We start from the raw sequence: 17,124 nt of genomic DNA on the forward strand, positions 1-17,124 counted from the left end.
GTCAGTTATGTGTCCTCGATATGTTTACGTTTAATTTGTGGGATTATTGACACTATTACGTAAATTTATAAGCTGCCATTGAACAGGTTGAAATCATTTTAATTAGGTTTTAGCAATCTGTGTGTCTGATTAAGTGAAAGAAAGATGTTTTGAATTTCGACTTTTGAACTCAATTAATAAAGATTTATTGAAGCGTACTCAACAAAAATTAAAATATAGTTGCAATTATAATTATTTCAGCTCCGAACTGTAGTTTTCAGTCGCAAAATATTTTTAACTAAAACTTTGACAAAACTGAAATTTCAACACGTTCTCATAGATAAACGAATGTTGAACGAATGCTGCCAGCTGCTGTGTAACTAATGTGATTTATTTCTGAATACTTTTTTATTGATCGATACGCAAAACTTGTTCAAGTTTCAATGAGTATCAAAATGCTTTCAATACTTTTTGCAGACAAGCCAATTACAGTTCCCCGTATATACGTATGTATGCACGTAAATATGCACATACTAATAAATGGGAATACATGTTATGTGTATGTATGTGCGCCGGCGGCTATGCAGATATTTACAATCAATTAAAACGCGTTGCCCGCAAATTTGATTACGCCCGACATTTTCAACATGTGGCTAGGGCCCGAGAGAGAGGACTTCGAGTTGCGTTCTGGATCTGGTTTTGGGTGGGGTGTGAATCTTTTTCTCTGGCACTTAAATATGCAAAAGTACTTACACACATGCAGACAAATACACATTTACATATACACATGGTAGAATATCACTTAATATTTAATGGAATTTGCCCATCGACGCCGAAGTTGCTAGCAAAATTCTGAAAAAAAAAAATGGAAAAAGAGGAAAATTCATTCAAATTGAGGGAAAGTAAATTAAACTATAAAAACGCTATTTAAATTTTACTACCTATTATTGATATAATTCAGGTTTAATCCCTAAAATTAAAAATAATTAAAGTCAATCAAATCAGCATAAAAATTTATTACTTTTCGTACAATAAGAACCTAGAATTTTTATTAATTTGAAAATCAATATTATATATATTACAGCGGTAGATTCAGATATAAACAAGACCATTTAAATATATAAAATAAATTGCACTATATATATATATATTTTTAATATAAATTAAAAGTTGTTGAAATACTCATGCGAATATTTGTTGTTTGTATCTTTGCAGGAAGTTGGTAGTATTATTGGTAAAAAGGGTGAAATTGTCAACAGATTTCGTGAGGAGGTAAGTCTATAGAATTGACCAATAGTCAAGAGATCTGTAACTTATGCTCTATTTTCTAATCCTAACAGTCTGGTGCCAAAATTAACATTTCGGATGGCTCATGCCCGGAACGCATTGTGACGGTATCTGGCACAACAAGCGCAATCTTCTCGGCATTTACGCTAATTACAAAGAAATTTGAAGAGGTATGTGTGCGCTAAATTGAAACGGATGCAAATCTAACTAAAACCAAAAAAATATTACGTAAACTCACAAATTACTTAAAAATACTTATGAAACTTGCGTAAACTCGTACGTAAAAAAAAATCGCAATTCACGTTTTATGTCAAAGAGAAAGTCAGGTTCAAGAATTGAATCTTCTAATGTTTATTGTACTCAATTCTTGAATAAGTGGCTCGAAATCAGCTCTCGCTTCACATTACTAACTTGAAACCCGTTTCAGTGGTGCTCGCAGTTCAATGAAGTTGGCAAAGTTGGTAAAACTCAAATACCCATTCGATTGATCGTGCCCGCCAGTCAATGTGGATCATTAATTGGTACGTAAAAATAAATACAAAATCGACTAGTTTAAATGTCAATTCATTAACCCGTTATACTTTATGTACATATGTGTATACAGGCAAGAGTGGCTCAAAGATTAAGGAAATTCGCCAAACCACAGGCTGTTCCATACAGGTGGCCAGCGAAATGTTGCCAAACTCTACTGAGCGAGCGGTCACCTTGAGTGGCAGTGCTGAGCAGATAACCCAATGTATCTATCAGATATGTCTTGTCATGTTGGAGGTAAGTCGTGGTTACTTTGAGATGCATCTAATACTGGCAATCAATAATCATCTCTTGATTTTTCGAATACAGTCCCCACCCCGCGGTGCTACCATACCATATCGACCAAAGCCACAAGTGACTGGGCCAGTTATCTTGGCCAATGGACAGGCCTTTACCATTCAGGGCAACTATGCAGTACCCACACAAGAGGTATGTGTACAGAGCTTAAAAAATGATTTATCTAGACTACGCAGTGTTGTAAGACTTAATCAAAATCGTTGTCGATCAATATATATAACGCCGCATTCTATAGCTATTTCTCTCTTTCTCTCTATTTCTATAAATTTCAATATATATGATTTAACTGCCCCATTCAAAACATCGTTATCCCATAATATTATTTTAATGTCATTTTCAAATGCTAAATAATAACATTTGTTGTCCATATGATTTTACCCTTTAATTATATATTTAGTTTACCTCTATACGCGTCTAGCAATTTATTATAACATTATTATTATTATAACTTCTTGAATTTTATGTCAATTCTCTATCTCCATATGCCTATATATGTGTATAAAAACTTCCTAAAAAATATCAAAGAACTGCCCTTACTTTGTATCTCCAATCTAATTATCTCCAACATTTCTCTTGCTCGTTTAGAGAATCCCAATTATGATTTGCATTTAACTTTCTATCTCTCTTTCTATTTCTCTATCTTTGTTATCCACACACAACCTTTTATTGAGCACCCTTTGAACCTTGGCAACTGTCTAGAGCCGTACCGACTTGTGACCCACCTTTTTGCAGTTTTGAAAAGACCCGAGGGGGCCTTCAGTTGGGTACAGTTTTGAATTGTACCAAACTGTTGGTGCCCATTGACCACTTACTACCCAGTCGTTTACTGTTTCTTTGCGCTCATACGTATCTCTTGTACCGTTGAACCCGAGCCATAAGATTCTTCATTTTCAAATGTCCAAAGCTGGCCCCCCGTCAAAAACAATAAACTAATGATAATCATTTACAGAAGAAAACTAAAATTGATTAATTGATTGATAAATCTTTTTTTAAATAATATTTTTAAATAAATTGTTTACATATTTTTTTTTCGTGTTTTTTAGTTTCTTTCGCACTCTCTTCTCTCAGGTTAAGAGCTTGTAAAGAGAGTGTGCGCTCTCTCGCTTTCGTGAAGTGCATCGTGTCTGTTTTTTGGGGGCGGCCGCACTTTTGAAACCTTATATTATAAATAGGGTTGCACATTGAGCGGCTGCTTACCGAGTTACCGAGTGAGTTTGTGCGGGGGCTTTACTACTCTCCACTCTACATAAGTATCTTCTCTCATCTCTCTGTTCTAATCGAATCGAATCGAAACGAAACGATACAAAACGAGGGCTCGCGTGCAGCGTATGGAGAAGTATGTTCAAACTACACTAGCTCTATAATATAATCCAAAAATAATTTATACCTCATCAACAACAACACACAACAGCAGAACTACCAACAACCAAATTAAACTCCGTTTGAGTACCTCCAAAAACGATACTAATAGTAATGAAAATTTGAATAATACCTATAATTAAAAAAAAATTCCAATTACAACTTTGTCTCTATCTATCCTTCGATTTTTTTTGGTATAGAAATATACATAATTCTTTTAATTTTTTGTAGTGCATACTTACAACTCAAATATTACAATATTTAGTTCTACAACAACAATCGATTTGTAAAATTTTTAATTAATTACAAAGTACCGCACAACAACAACTACAACAAATAAAACCACAGCATCAAAAAACTATTAGACAATATTTGGATATTTTAGATGAGTTATATAAATGTATATACTCGTATATTATTGCCACCAACATTTACCATAAATAAACAACAAAATCAACAACTATTTCAACAGCAACAAAGCAATTAGCAAAATGCAACAACATACTATTCAAAAATCGTCCTGCCCGAGCCCTCACATCATTCAACTTTATCTACAATATATTTCTTTCTCCGTAAACTTATCAATAATATCAGTGAAAATATATATTTTGTTTATAACTCTTAAAATCCCAGCTCAAAATTTAATTTTGTGCAACAACAACAACAACAATAACAATATGAATATCAGCATCAACAAAAAAAAAAAAACACAATAACTTGATATTCAGCCCTTTAAGCCCTCGCCAGCCATTGTTCCAAAGCAAAAGTTTCAAACTAAATCAAACAAAAGTTTTTGTTGACACATCAAATTCAATTAATGCTCGCAAACAAAAACAATAATTCAAAATATTTGTACCATTTGCGCTCTCACTCAACAAAAATTGTTCTCTCTCTCTCTCTTTTCTCTCCTGTCCCTGGTTATTGTCGGTGTTGGTTTTAAACATAATGCGATGTGTAGTATGTAATAAGTTAACCTTTTCACCTGTCTCCATTCTAGAGTTATCAGTTGTCTATTTGGTACACATTGGGCTAACGTACCTTGGGTACATTTTGGTACACTTGTACCTTAATTTAGAAAAGGTTAAGCTTTATTTGTTTGTGCATAGGTACGCCTTATGTACTATTATACCTAAACATAGCTAAGTATAAAAAAAAGGGACACATGTACCCAAATATACATTTGTTTTAACTATACCTATTCCAAACAATATATGTAATTTCTCTGTGGCTTTGTGCTAAACTGTTGACCTGATCTTTCGTCTTTTTAGACTGTAACCACGGTTTGAGCACCTATCGATTCCCCATCCAATCACCCTGAAAACAGAATCCTTATTAAGTATTTTGCTCCCTTTTCTCCATTGCCAGTTTGATCTCTCAGTCTCTCTTACTTTTAGTTGTTATCATTTGTCTTTGAGATAATACCAGTTCCACCATATCATTTGTCGAAAATCAATCGTCGTCTCGATTACACCGAAACTCTACACTGTTATTTTTTCACTCTTCGCTTCCTTTAAATGCTTTTTCAAAGTCCCACGCGAACGAGAACTCTGCAAGCTTTCAACTAAAATAAATAGCGAAATATAATTATTAAGCTTTCTATTTCAATTATATACAAATTATCTAGCTGAAAAATTTATTTTTTGTAAATCATTTTTGTTCTTCTACTTTTTTCTTCTTTGGAAACTATTTGCAAACCAAATAAAAAAAAAAAAAAATATTCCCACGTACACAAAACAACAAAAATATAAACTGATACTAAAACGTACAAACAATGAAAATGAAAAAAAAAAAAACTATTAGACATGTCCAGTATTTCCACTTGCTTTGGCTACCGGTGGTCTACATGCTGGTATTTCAGGCTTAACGGATCCTTTGTTAAAGGGGGCACATTTACAAGGAGCGGTACCAGCACACCACCATCACCTACAGCAAATGCCTGATGTGAGTTTTGATTGATCCGAAAATAAAATACAAAATAGTACAAATCAACCAACAAACAACAACAAAAACATCTGCAACGACAACAACACAAGTTCGACCAATAAAAACCACAAAAAAGTCGAGCCTACAAGCCGAGGCAGCATTTGTTTCTTTTGGCATGTGTGTTGCTGTACCCAAAAATAAAAAAAAAAGTGTACCGTCAGTAGCTGTATTTTCCCCCCAGCCTGTATGAAAACCTATTGTCATCCCCGCAACGCCACCCTTCGTCTGCCTCGACTCCAACTTAGTTGTATTTGTGCATTGCTGTTTGTTGTTACTCGTATCGCACATTCCCCTCAGTATGTAGTTGTTTTACCCCTACCCCGACCCTACCCCCTTTGTCGCTCTTTGTGTTTTTTGTATTTTGTGTTCTTGTAGTTACCTTTAGTACCACTGCCACTTCTTTTATGATCCCAACGTTGCAACTGTGGTCAGGTCACATTTCAATAACATTAACGTTCTGTTGTCCCCTAGTTCCCAAAGCAACTGCTGGACCACAAAGTTCTTGATACCCCTTCATTTCATGTTTTTTTTTCTTTTTCTTACTTAGTTTTAGTGGATGATACTAAAAAAAAATCCAGAAACTCTGGGGATCCTAAAAACCCATCAAATGCAATTTTATGTCCAAAGTTGCAGTAATATGTGAATTGTTTCAACCTTGTGTGTACACAAGATATGTTTATTTAATATAATACCGAACGCGACTTTCTATGACTAGTTTGTGTCCCCAAAAGAATTTGCAAACCGCTTCCTCCCTCTACTTGTTATTGAGTTGCAAGTTGATTTCCATTTATAGCAGAAATGCACTGAGAAATATGTATATCATTTTCATATAACGATGCGAAGCGCATGTTTTATTTGTTTATGCATAAGATAAATATTTGATTTTAAGTTGTCAAAAACCACCCACACATGCATACATACATGTACGTACACTCATGTGTATATAAAATCATATACACGAACCATTCATATCAATAATTTATGATTTTATGACAGATTTTTCCCAACCCTTGTATTTTTTTTAGTCAATCCTTTTTTAGTCTTTAGTTCATTGCAGCATTTCTGTTTGTGTGCGTGTGTGTGTTGATTTGCTGCATTTGATGTATACAAAACTCAAACTTATTTGCAAATGTTACAAATGATATGAATAATTTTTCAAATAGACAAATGCGTTTTGCCATACATTTCGTGTTCCTCACCACCCTTTTCCCCCTTCAATATATAGCATATAACCTAGATGTTATGTGTGTGTGTGTGTGTGTATTTTGCTGTAGGTGCTCTGGATCGCAAAACTTTCAATTGCAATGAATATGCAAAAGTCCTTGAACTATCAAGATATGAAACTTCTCTGTTTTTTTAGTTGACAAATGAACAAAAAATTTATGAATTCTTACACTATTGGTAAAGAACTTGGGTTTTCAATAGGTATTAGGAGTTAAAGAGAGCGTTAACGGCGCAAACTGAATGTCAAATAAACATTAGATTGGAGAAGTTCGAAATATCAATCAATTCAAATTCAACAATTCAAAATTTTAAAGAACATCAACAAAAAGTAATTCTTAGTTAAATTTAAACTAATTTAAATTCCTCTATCTATCTATTCAGAACTATAACTAAGTAATTAATAATTCTGATATCTCTTAAGATTCTTAAGTAAAATAATATATTGATTATAATCTGAAGTTCAGATATAATTAAATTAACCTAGGTAGATTTCCAAAGTTATATAATCAATTTACAGTTCTAGCTTTAAAAGTAAAGCTTTGCTCATATACATTTATATTATGATTCATTCTCAATGTGTCCAGTTTCTCTTCATTTAACAATACTTCCCTAATATCTCCAAGTTCAAAATATACATATTTCTTTTGTGTAGAACTTGTAAACTAGAATCGTAAAAATAACAACAACATTAAATACTCTACATGTGCCCTTCCATAAACATTTCAAACACACATATATGTATACACTAACACATTTCTACCTTGTACAAAAATGTGAATAATGTTTGTCCGGTATGTAACAATTTGTGTTTTTTTTTTAAATTTTGTTTTTGTGTATTGTATTTTAAATTATGTTGTTTGTTTTTCTACTTGGTTTGTTTTAATGTTTTTTGAAAGCTGTACGCGCGTTGTGTTGTAATACCAATCCCGATCCGAATAAGAATATATCTACTTCTACTTATATAAATGCATAAACCCAAACCAAATGACTAACTTTTGCCAAATACCTGTGAAGAACATTATCATAATAACAACCAGTAACTAATGATATGATCAGATTGTTAATGCGAAGTTTGCACCTCAACAGGTTGCCAAGAATCCGTTGGCCAGTTTGGCTGCCTTGGGCCTGGCCGGTATGACGCCAGCCAGCACTGGCGGTATCAATCACACAGGTGAGTTACTTAAACAGTTTAGTAACTATGCAAATATGCTGATAATAATTGTTTTATCCTCATCCGTCATTAGCTCTGGCCGCCTTGGCCGGATCGCAGTTGCGTACGGCCAATGCGAATCGGGCACAACAGCAGCAGCATGAGATGACCGTCTCAAATGATTTAATTGGTTGCATTATTGGCAAGGGCGGTACCAAAATCGCTGAAATACGTCAGATCTCCGGCGCCATGATACGCATCTCGAACTGTGAGGAGCGCGAGGGCGGCAATACCGATCGCACCATCACCATAAGCGGTAATCCGGATTCGGTTGCATTGGCCCAATACTTAATCAACATGAGGTGAGTGCAACTATGTGTATATAAATATTAGCGATATAACCAACTATGTATGTAGTAATCTGTTAATATTGTGTGTGTGTGTTGTCTAAAAAAATTTTGTCGAATTGATGATTGCAAATTGACAAAGTAAGAAAACAAGGTCTAAGGAGGTCGTCGGTCGTATCGGTCGTCTCGGTCTCTCAGTAAATATTTAACTAAATGCACCTATACATATACTCGTATGTATACAATAATACTAATAGAGGTCCTGTGGCAGCGCGTTCAAAAAATTTGATTACTTTAAGCTTAAGCTCAAACTCTGCGAGTATTCTTAGTGTATAAGTCGTAAGCCCGCATTCAGCATTCAACTGCTGCTTTCATATGTAGTTCCACAATGTACTGACATGTAATGCACAATTTCATGCATAGTGAAAACTCAGTTACTCAAAACAAACGATAACTCAGCACCAGAAATATCTTAAAATATTAGCATTATTAATTTGTTTTTAAACCATTAACTCTAAAATATAAATATATAAACATACTTAGCATCTAGTCTACCAATCGATGTATAAATACTATACAAAAGTCCCAGCTCAGCTCAGCAGGCATTTTGGAGGAGGAGGAGCAGGAGCAAAAAGGACAACACCAACTAATTCTACGTCACGCGTCGCACTCTTTCTGTCTCTCTTGCACACACAAGCAAAATAAGCAACTGGAACCCAAACGAAAACTGAAACAATTGGTACTTCACAAAAGAAACTGCAGTTCAACTAACTCACCAAGAAAAAAAAAACATCCATCAAAATAAATACAAATTCCAAAATCAAACCAACAAACTATGCTCCTCTCTCCCCCAACCCGCAAAAAACTTAACTTAACCAAATATCCCACCAAAACATATAAAGTTCAATCCCCAAAAAAACTCTTAAAAACTGTTTCGGTCAAGTCCATAAAACAAAAAAATTAAAACAAGTTTTCTACTCCTACCATCCAAAAATATTTGAACGCCGCTCCCACCAACAACAAACCAACCAACCAACCAAATAGCGTCAAAAGTTCTCTACAGAACTTTGCTATACCATCCGTTTACTCCGTACCGTTCCTCCACACAAAAACCTCCTTAACCTTTTTGCATAACACTAAAGAAATAAAAAAATAAATAAATTACCAACTCAATTCCACAAAATCACAAAACCAAAAAAAAAAAAAAAAAGATTGTTTTGAAAACTTACCTGCAAAACCAAAAAGCAAACAATATCCCATATGTTCCTTTCTCTTTCTTTCTGTCTCTATCTATCTCTCTGTGTACCTCATCCACAGCGTTGAACTGCAGAAGGCCAATCTTCAGGATCAGGCAGCACAGAATGGCACTGCAGCCATAACAGCTGGTGGTGGTGCTGCCGCTGCTGCTGCTGGGGGTGGTGGTGTTGCAGCCGCAGCAGCAGCAGCAGCAACAGCTGCTGGTGTCAATGGCAACAGCTGTTTGACAGTGTCACTAACTGGCAGCACCAGCAGCAGCAACAACAACGGCAGCAGCAGCAGCAGCACGGCCAGCAGCAATGGCAGCATCAACACCAACAATTATGCCACCAATGGTACACAGAACAACAGCAACAACAACACGAATAGCAGCAGCAGCAGCAACGGAGCTGGCAACAACTCCTCAACATTGGGCATCAATTCGACAACAGCAGCTGCTTTAGGTGGCAGCTCATTGGCCTCCGCATTACAGCTGTTGACCAAACCGGGTGCCCTCACCGCCTTGTCCAATCTGAGCGCCTTGGATCTGCTCAGCCTGACATCGTTGGGTAACAATGGCAACGGCACGCCCGGCGGACCGCCGGTGCAGACCACGGGCGTTAATCGTGCCAAGGGTCATTTTGCGACCTCCCGCTTTAGGCAGCATCAGACGGAGGCAGGCGTCGAGTCGGAGAAGGCGCGCAATAAGTTTAATCCCTACTAGGGGTAGGCCAAATTAGACCGGCAGTAGATCGATCAGAACAAAATCCATAGCAGCCCATGGCCAGCCCAAAAGTATACCCAATAAAAATAAATGAGAATAGCGATCATCACTAAATAATAGTCAAGTTTTAAGTAGTAGCTTCTTCTAGTTTTAAACGAGTTTATAGCGTTGCAACAGCTTTAGAGTTAACGATTCTTGAAGAATTTTGTCTACGAAAAAATGGAAGAAAAACTAACTGAATACAGAAAAGAAAATTGTAAAAGTATTTGAAATGTCAAGACAATTTTTATAAATTAGTTGAAAGCGTAATTGGAACAGTATCATAAATAGTTTATAGCTGAGGCAAATATTACTTATGTTATAATGCCGCAATATCTATCAAAAGAAAATGAAGTTAATGAAAAATAATAAAATAAGACTGCCAACAAATGGCAGCTAATTAGACATACTTACATATACATATAATTGGAATTTTCAAGCACTTGAACAAAATTGTTTATCGAATTATAAAAAAAAAAAAAGTTTTGAAAATTATCCCAAGTATTGTAATCAAACTTTGACCAAGTGAAATGCAGAGTAAGGACCCTAGTAGAGACTCCTAATAGGTGTTATACATAAATAAATACATACATATATATGTAGATGTTTGCCCTTATCCCTTTTTATAGTTATAAACAAATATCGTATACTATAGAAATTGCCAAATTTTAGCGCATCCTTAGAAAGAGAAACTGAGAAACATAGAGAACGTATAAAGTGAAGTTTTTGGAATCGCTTAATATCGTATATCGAATATCGATAAAAACAGGTAGTCTATATTTAGCACCCTCTTTTTTCCTTGCCCCTCACCTTCACTGTAACATATGCGATGTCATTTGACCCCTCTCCAATATCTGTACTAATTAATTATTCAGATTTTTTCTCTAACTAGCAACTAAGCACTATTTGTATTTTATGCTCTAGCCCTTAAGTATAAAGCCCCTTTCCCGTCTCCCCAATCAGCCATTTGTCACGTAAAAAAAGAATACTTCTTTAAGAAGTTGTACGAAAATGAAAAAAAAATTATAATAAAAAAGAAATTGAAAAATCCAATGCATTGTGCTGAAAAGAATTTGGCACAGCGACTTTTATGGACCAATTCGCTCTAATTGACGCAATCGACGCAAATGAGCGTACAAAAGCATAAAGCATAATGAATAATTTTGAATAGTGAATGAGAATTCTACAAACTACTTAGAAAGCCATTTGAAGGCGACGAGAAGAAGAGAAAGAGAGAAACAAACATAAAAACATAGGTATACATATTTGTATGTTGATAGAGAAGATGAAACGTTATTATGTATTAGACTCGAAGTCTTGAATTGTTTTTAAATCATTCGATAATTTGATTAGTTGTATTCATTGATTTTCTAATTTCTAAATTATTGTATTTATTATACGATTGTAAATTTGTTATTACTTATTATTATTATTTAAATTTCAAAAATTAAAATTAAAACATACCAAACTATTTTTGAATTGGTGAAAACGGTAAAAGATTGTTGAAATGAAAGTATTCGGAAAATGAAATTGAAATTTCTCTCCTCTTTACACAATATATATTAAATTAAGAATTTTATTATTTACTAAGACAAATGACACATATTGTAATACAGATACACTCACACACAAACACTTACATTTATTTTAGCTAAGCGGGCTTACGATTTTATAACCAAATTATATACATACAATGCATATACATACATATATATACCTATACATACTTACAATATATACTCGTATATACAAGGTAGTTTGAGCAAAAGCAACAAATTCTTATAATGAATGTACTACTTAATACTAAACATGAATAGACACACTGAAAATACACTTAACTAAATTGAAATCGCTTAACTCTTAGTCGCGATTCTTAGCTACGAAACAAACAACAAGCAAATCTATTTATATGCAATGAAACAATATTATATAAAAAAAAAAAAAGCGTTTGTAATAAAGTGAAAAAAATACTAAAAAAAAAACTTCCAATTTAATCTTAAACAAAAACTTGCAAAAATTCAGTTAATTTTGGGAAGTGAAAAGCTGCTGAAATAAATGAACTTTTCAGACAAAATTCCGCTTAAGATGCACTCATTCTTTATTTAAATAACTATATTAAAATTTGTATCTTAACTTTACAGAATATCAATGGAGACCGCTGGACTGCCCATTCCTGGTTACCATTATATTGCGCCCAGTGCAATTGTTAAGACACCCATACACTAAGTGCAACAACGCAACTACAACAACAAACAAAACAACAACCAACCAACAAATAACAAATGCTACAACAAATCGAATGCAGCGAGGGACTGGAGCCGGGAAGCTGTACCAACTGACAACTGGCAGCAGAGGCAGTGGCGGTGGCAGCAGCGAGGACAGCGGAAACGGCAACGCAAGAAACGTCAAATGTTAAAATATATAAGCAATAAGTAAAATGCGTAAGCATTATAAAACAAAAGAAAATCAACAACATGAGAAACATTACGATATAAACAAATCATATAATAAGAGGTCAGATATCATATGGAGGAGCAAAAGGAACATAGACGTCATATAATACATATACAACGTTCACACACACACACACACACACACACACACACACTGACACATACAGCCACACAGACAGACATATAAGAATACACACGCGTTATATTTATTCATTGATTCTTATTAATTATGATATTTTTTATTAAGTTTAAAAAACAAGAAGATAAAACAAATCAATAAAAAACCTTTATGTTAAACCCGTTTTAGGGCGTGCTTCTTCAATGTAGGCATGCCCAATGAGTAAGAACAGAACAGCAATTAATTATAAGCTTAGTCAAAATGAAGACAAAACAAACAAACAAACACCAACAATAATTATAACCAACAACAAAAGCAGCAAATACAGCAAAAGTAAAAGCAAATTTCTAAATGCAATTAAATTTTAAGCCAAGTAATTGTGCATGCGCATAACCAAAAACAAATACATACAAACAAAAACATACAACCAATTTAAGTATAATAAAAACAAAAAAATTTTAAGGAATATTCAACAATAATTCAAGCCAAGCAGCAAGCAAAGAGACAAAAATTAAATACTAAAAACAAGAAATTAATTAATTAATTTCCACTTTGTTAGGCGACAAATTTTGTGCGTTTGTTGTTAATATTTATATACATACATACATACAATTATATATATATATATATAAATATGACGGATATACATACAAACAAAACAAACATACACTATATTAATTGATATAATAATTTGTAATTTTATTATTTTTATTATTGTAATTGTTATCGAAATTGTATTTGTGATTTTTGAATATGTTTAGACTGAAGGACAAAATTAATTCTGTTTATTGATTAAACTACATACATATATTAACTATGAAATAATTAAATTAAATTAAACTAAATTAAATACAAATTGATTTTTAAATTTTCGAAATTAGTTATAATTTGTTGTACGAAAACTAAAAACCATATACGTCAACTGAGCGGAAACATTTGAAGCCAAATTTATTTTTGTTAAAACAACATTTTGCAATGTGTTTTGATTTTTTAGCGAAAATCTTAAATTAAGTGACAAAATTTAAATTACAATAATAATATTTAAGCACTTTTGCGGCGATTAAAAAGACTTTTCTAATGCGTGGAAAATTAAATGAGAATAATGGATTTAATTTAATTAATACTATTGCGATTATGCTTAAATTAAAGTATAATTTAAATTTATTAGCTGTTAAATTTATACGCAAAACAACATCAAAAAATAAACTGATTTTCAATGTTTAAATTACAAAAAAAAAACGTAACTTAATTTTATTTAAATTTAGTTTTAGGCTGGGCAGCAAGAAGCAAAAAGTAATTAACAAATAAAGTAAATAACAAATAGCTGTGGCTTGTTAAATATATTACTAAATAATTTTAAGCCACAATAGTAACAAAATTTAATGACATACACACTCACACATAAAAACTCACAAAAACACACATACAGACACCTACATAAGTAAAATTTAAATTAACAACAATTTATATACATATATATATATGTCTGTTGGGTTAGGCTCTAGCCGAAACATCAATCCGTAAGTTAGTTAAAAAAAGAAAACATTAAAATATTTTGCAAAATGCAGCACGGGCAGCAATATGTGTCAAATTTTGATTATACAAATTAATTATACCGTAAGGAATATAAAAACAAAAACAATTACCCAAACATATCCACAACAAAATGATATGCAACATAATTATTGTAATCACCAGCAAATTATACAGAACTACAAAACATATAAAGGTAAACATATCCCAGAGAACAGCAACACTTTAAATGCATGTATGATTTCATTAAATACTATTATTATTATTCATTTTTGTATATGCTAAAAACAAACTTACAATTTTTTTTACTTCCATTCACTTTTTTACATAAAATTAATAATAATAATAATAAAGACACTTATGAAGCAAAACTTGATTACAGGAAATTGTTAATAGCATAACAAAAACAGAATTGATAATACTATTATAATAATTATAAATGCATTATTGTTAGCTGAGACCCACTCTTTACTTATATTTGACTAAAAACTAATGTTTAAAAAAAATGAGGATCAAGCAAAATGTGCAACACAGGCAGCAAAATATCTAGCGAAACTGTTTCGTGATTTTAGTGACAAATATTTCGCTGATGACAATTTGAAGCAATCATTTTTGAACCAACAACAAATAAACAAAAGAAAAATTAGAAAGTTGAAAGGTGGAAGCAATGCCGTATATCTATATATAAATAAATTATATATCTATATATAAATATACATATATTAAATAAATTATTATGTACACTTGTATTTAATTGTATTTGAAATATTTAGTAAATTTTTTGCGAAAGTTACAAACCACTAAATAAAAGATATAAACATATAAAAATAATGTAATAAAATGAGAATGAGAACGACGCACGTTGACGGGTTAACAGCGGATAGTAACTGGGACTATTTGTAACATAAAAGTAAACAAAAGGGATAAAATAATTATGTGCATGTGTGTGTATAAAGAAACTACATTTAAAATAGCTCAAGACAACAATTTCAAATTAATTTTTACTAATATGTGTATGTGTATGTAAATTAATAAAACAATTTGTTGAAAACTTGTAAATTTGCAAAGGAAAAATACGTGTAAGAAAAGCAATTTTAATGGTGCCTTAAAAACCAAACCAAGCAAATTTCTTCTTGCCCTTACATAATCGACAACAAAACCGAATAACACAGCATTTGTGTGACAATTTCTGTGGCAGTGTAAGTTTTCTACCTTTCCACCACAATTCTCTCAACATTTTCCTATTAACTTTCCCAGCTTATGTATGAGATTTAGTTCAAATACTATGCTTACATACTTACATAAGCCTTTCGACATAAAGAACTTATCCCTTTTAGAGACATATGACCTACAATTGCTCAAAGCTATTCCAGAGTCAAAATCCAAATTAACAACAACAACATCCAGTGTGTAGAGTGACCCGTTGTAGTACTTGAAAACAACAACAAAAGCAACAAAAAAAATTTAATAAAAATGAATTTAATATTTGTTTAATAAACTTAGCTGCAAGTAGAAGTTGAATACAAAATAACACCGAAATCCGAAATATAATCCGGTTATAAAAAAAAGTAGTCAGCAAAATAACAAAATATACTAATTAATACACAACACACATATAAATGTTTCTCTCAGTGTAATTAAAATCACTTGAATGTATTTGCTCACATTTTTACAATACATGTCAATAATAAAAACAAAAAAAAAAACAAAAATTAAAAGCTCTACACAATAAGTTAAATAAAAAGCATTTAAGGCACTTGACATATGGATTGATGAATGGATATAAACAATTGTTAAATGGAAAAATGCAGTAAAAGATGCAAAAAAAAAAACATATTTATATACATATACATAAAAAATGGATAAAAAGAAGCTTATTTTTAAGGTATTTTAGATATTCTTATTTAATATCCAAAAAAAAAAGTGGGATATATACCAGGAGAATTTTAATTTAGACAAACAGTAAACAGCATATAAAACGGAAACACAGCGGTTAAATCGGGTTGATGTCAAATATATGCAAATTTATTAACTACATATTGGTGTTAGACGTTGTTAAACATTAACTTAAACTGAAATTTCTCGTAAATTGCGCGTAGAACTGACTAAATCCAGGCAGAAAATACTCCAATGACACTAGCTGAAATCTTCGACTGAAGACATTCGCTCTGGGGGATGAAATTAAGTGATAAATTGAGACTAGAACTTGTAGCTCTCAGAACAATTCACTGAGTGCAAGCTTGAAACTTTCATGTGCTTGCAATGAAGCTTGTGATTGATGTAGATGTGTACAGCTTTTTCTTGATCAACTGTCATGTGCAGATTTATATGCTAGTGTCATTAGGACTTAAGCTTAGCCTAGAAACATGACTAGAAGATAGGGAATTCATCTGAACAAATTCTGAGTTCTTTAAATAAATACAAAAAAATGGATTTGTTTATGCTGCCCTTATGGTAAATTGTGTATTCTGTCGTTTATTAACTTTCAAAACTTTTGCGCAGTGTAAACACAATCCAGTTAACCAATATATTTTATTCGTATTCCATTTTAATGCTGGATTATCTCTCGTATGGTTCGATACCAAGCAGAAAAAGTAACTACGTGTATTCCAATTCATCAAAGCAATTGAAAAAGGAAAATAGAAGGCATGCAAACTCGTAATGCTAGTAAATACGAATATACGAAACAGCTAAGGTTTCTCACAAATTTAAAAGAAAATGAAAACAGAAAACCAATAACTTATATGGATCAAAAAAAATAATAACATTATACATACATGCATACATATATATAAAGATACACTTAAAGAAACATTTAATGAGATTTACAAAATATATATAAAAAAGAATACGTAGCACGCACT

General features: G+C 32.5%; 1 protein-coding gene across 1 annotated transcript in view; it reads left to right on the forward strand.

Annotated features, from left to right (window-relative positions):
- LOC117787075 (poly(rC)-binding protein 3) overlaps positions 1–11,314 on the forward strand; it is a 30,222-nt gene extending 18,908 nt beyond the window's left edge. Inside the window, exons 2-10 of the mRNA XM_034625519.1 lie at positions 1,195–1,251; positions 1,320–1,436; positions 1,694–1,787; positions 1,871–2,034; positions 2,107–2,226; positions 5,254–5,394; positions 7,747–7,831; positions 7,905–8,172; positions 9,475–11,314. Coding sequence (XP_034481410.1) covers positions 1,195–1,251; positions 1,320–1,436; positions 1,694–1,787; positions 1,871–2,034; positions 2,107–2,226; positions 5,254–5,394; positions 7,747–7,831; positions 7,905–8,172; positions 9,475–10,117 — 1,689 coding nt within the window. The 3' untranslated portion in view covers positions 10,118–11,314. The remainder of the gene's footprint in view (positions 1–1,194; positions 1,252–1,319; positions 1,437–1,693; positions 1,788–1,870; positions 2,035–2,106; positions 2,227–5,253; positions 5,395–7,746; positions 7,832–7,904; positions 8,173–9,474) is intronic.
- The last annotated feature ends 5,810 nt before the right edge of the window (positions 11,315–17,124 follow it).

Source organism: Drosophila innubila, assembly GCF_004354385.1.
Source record: "Drosophila innubila isolate TH190305 chromosome 3L unlocalized genomic scaffold, UK_Dinn_1.0 0_D_3L, whole genome shotgun sequence".
In the NCBI taxonomy this organism is placed as follows: Eukaryota; Metazoa; Arthropoda; class Insecta; order Diptera; family Drosophilidae; genus Drosophila; species Drosophila innubila.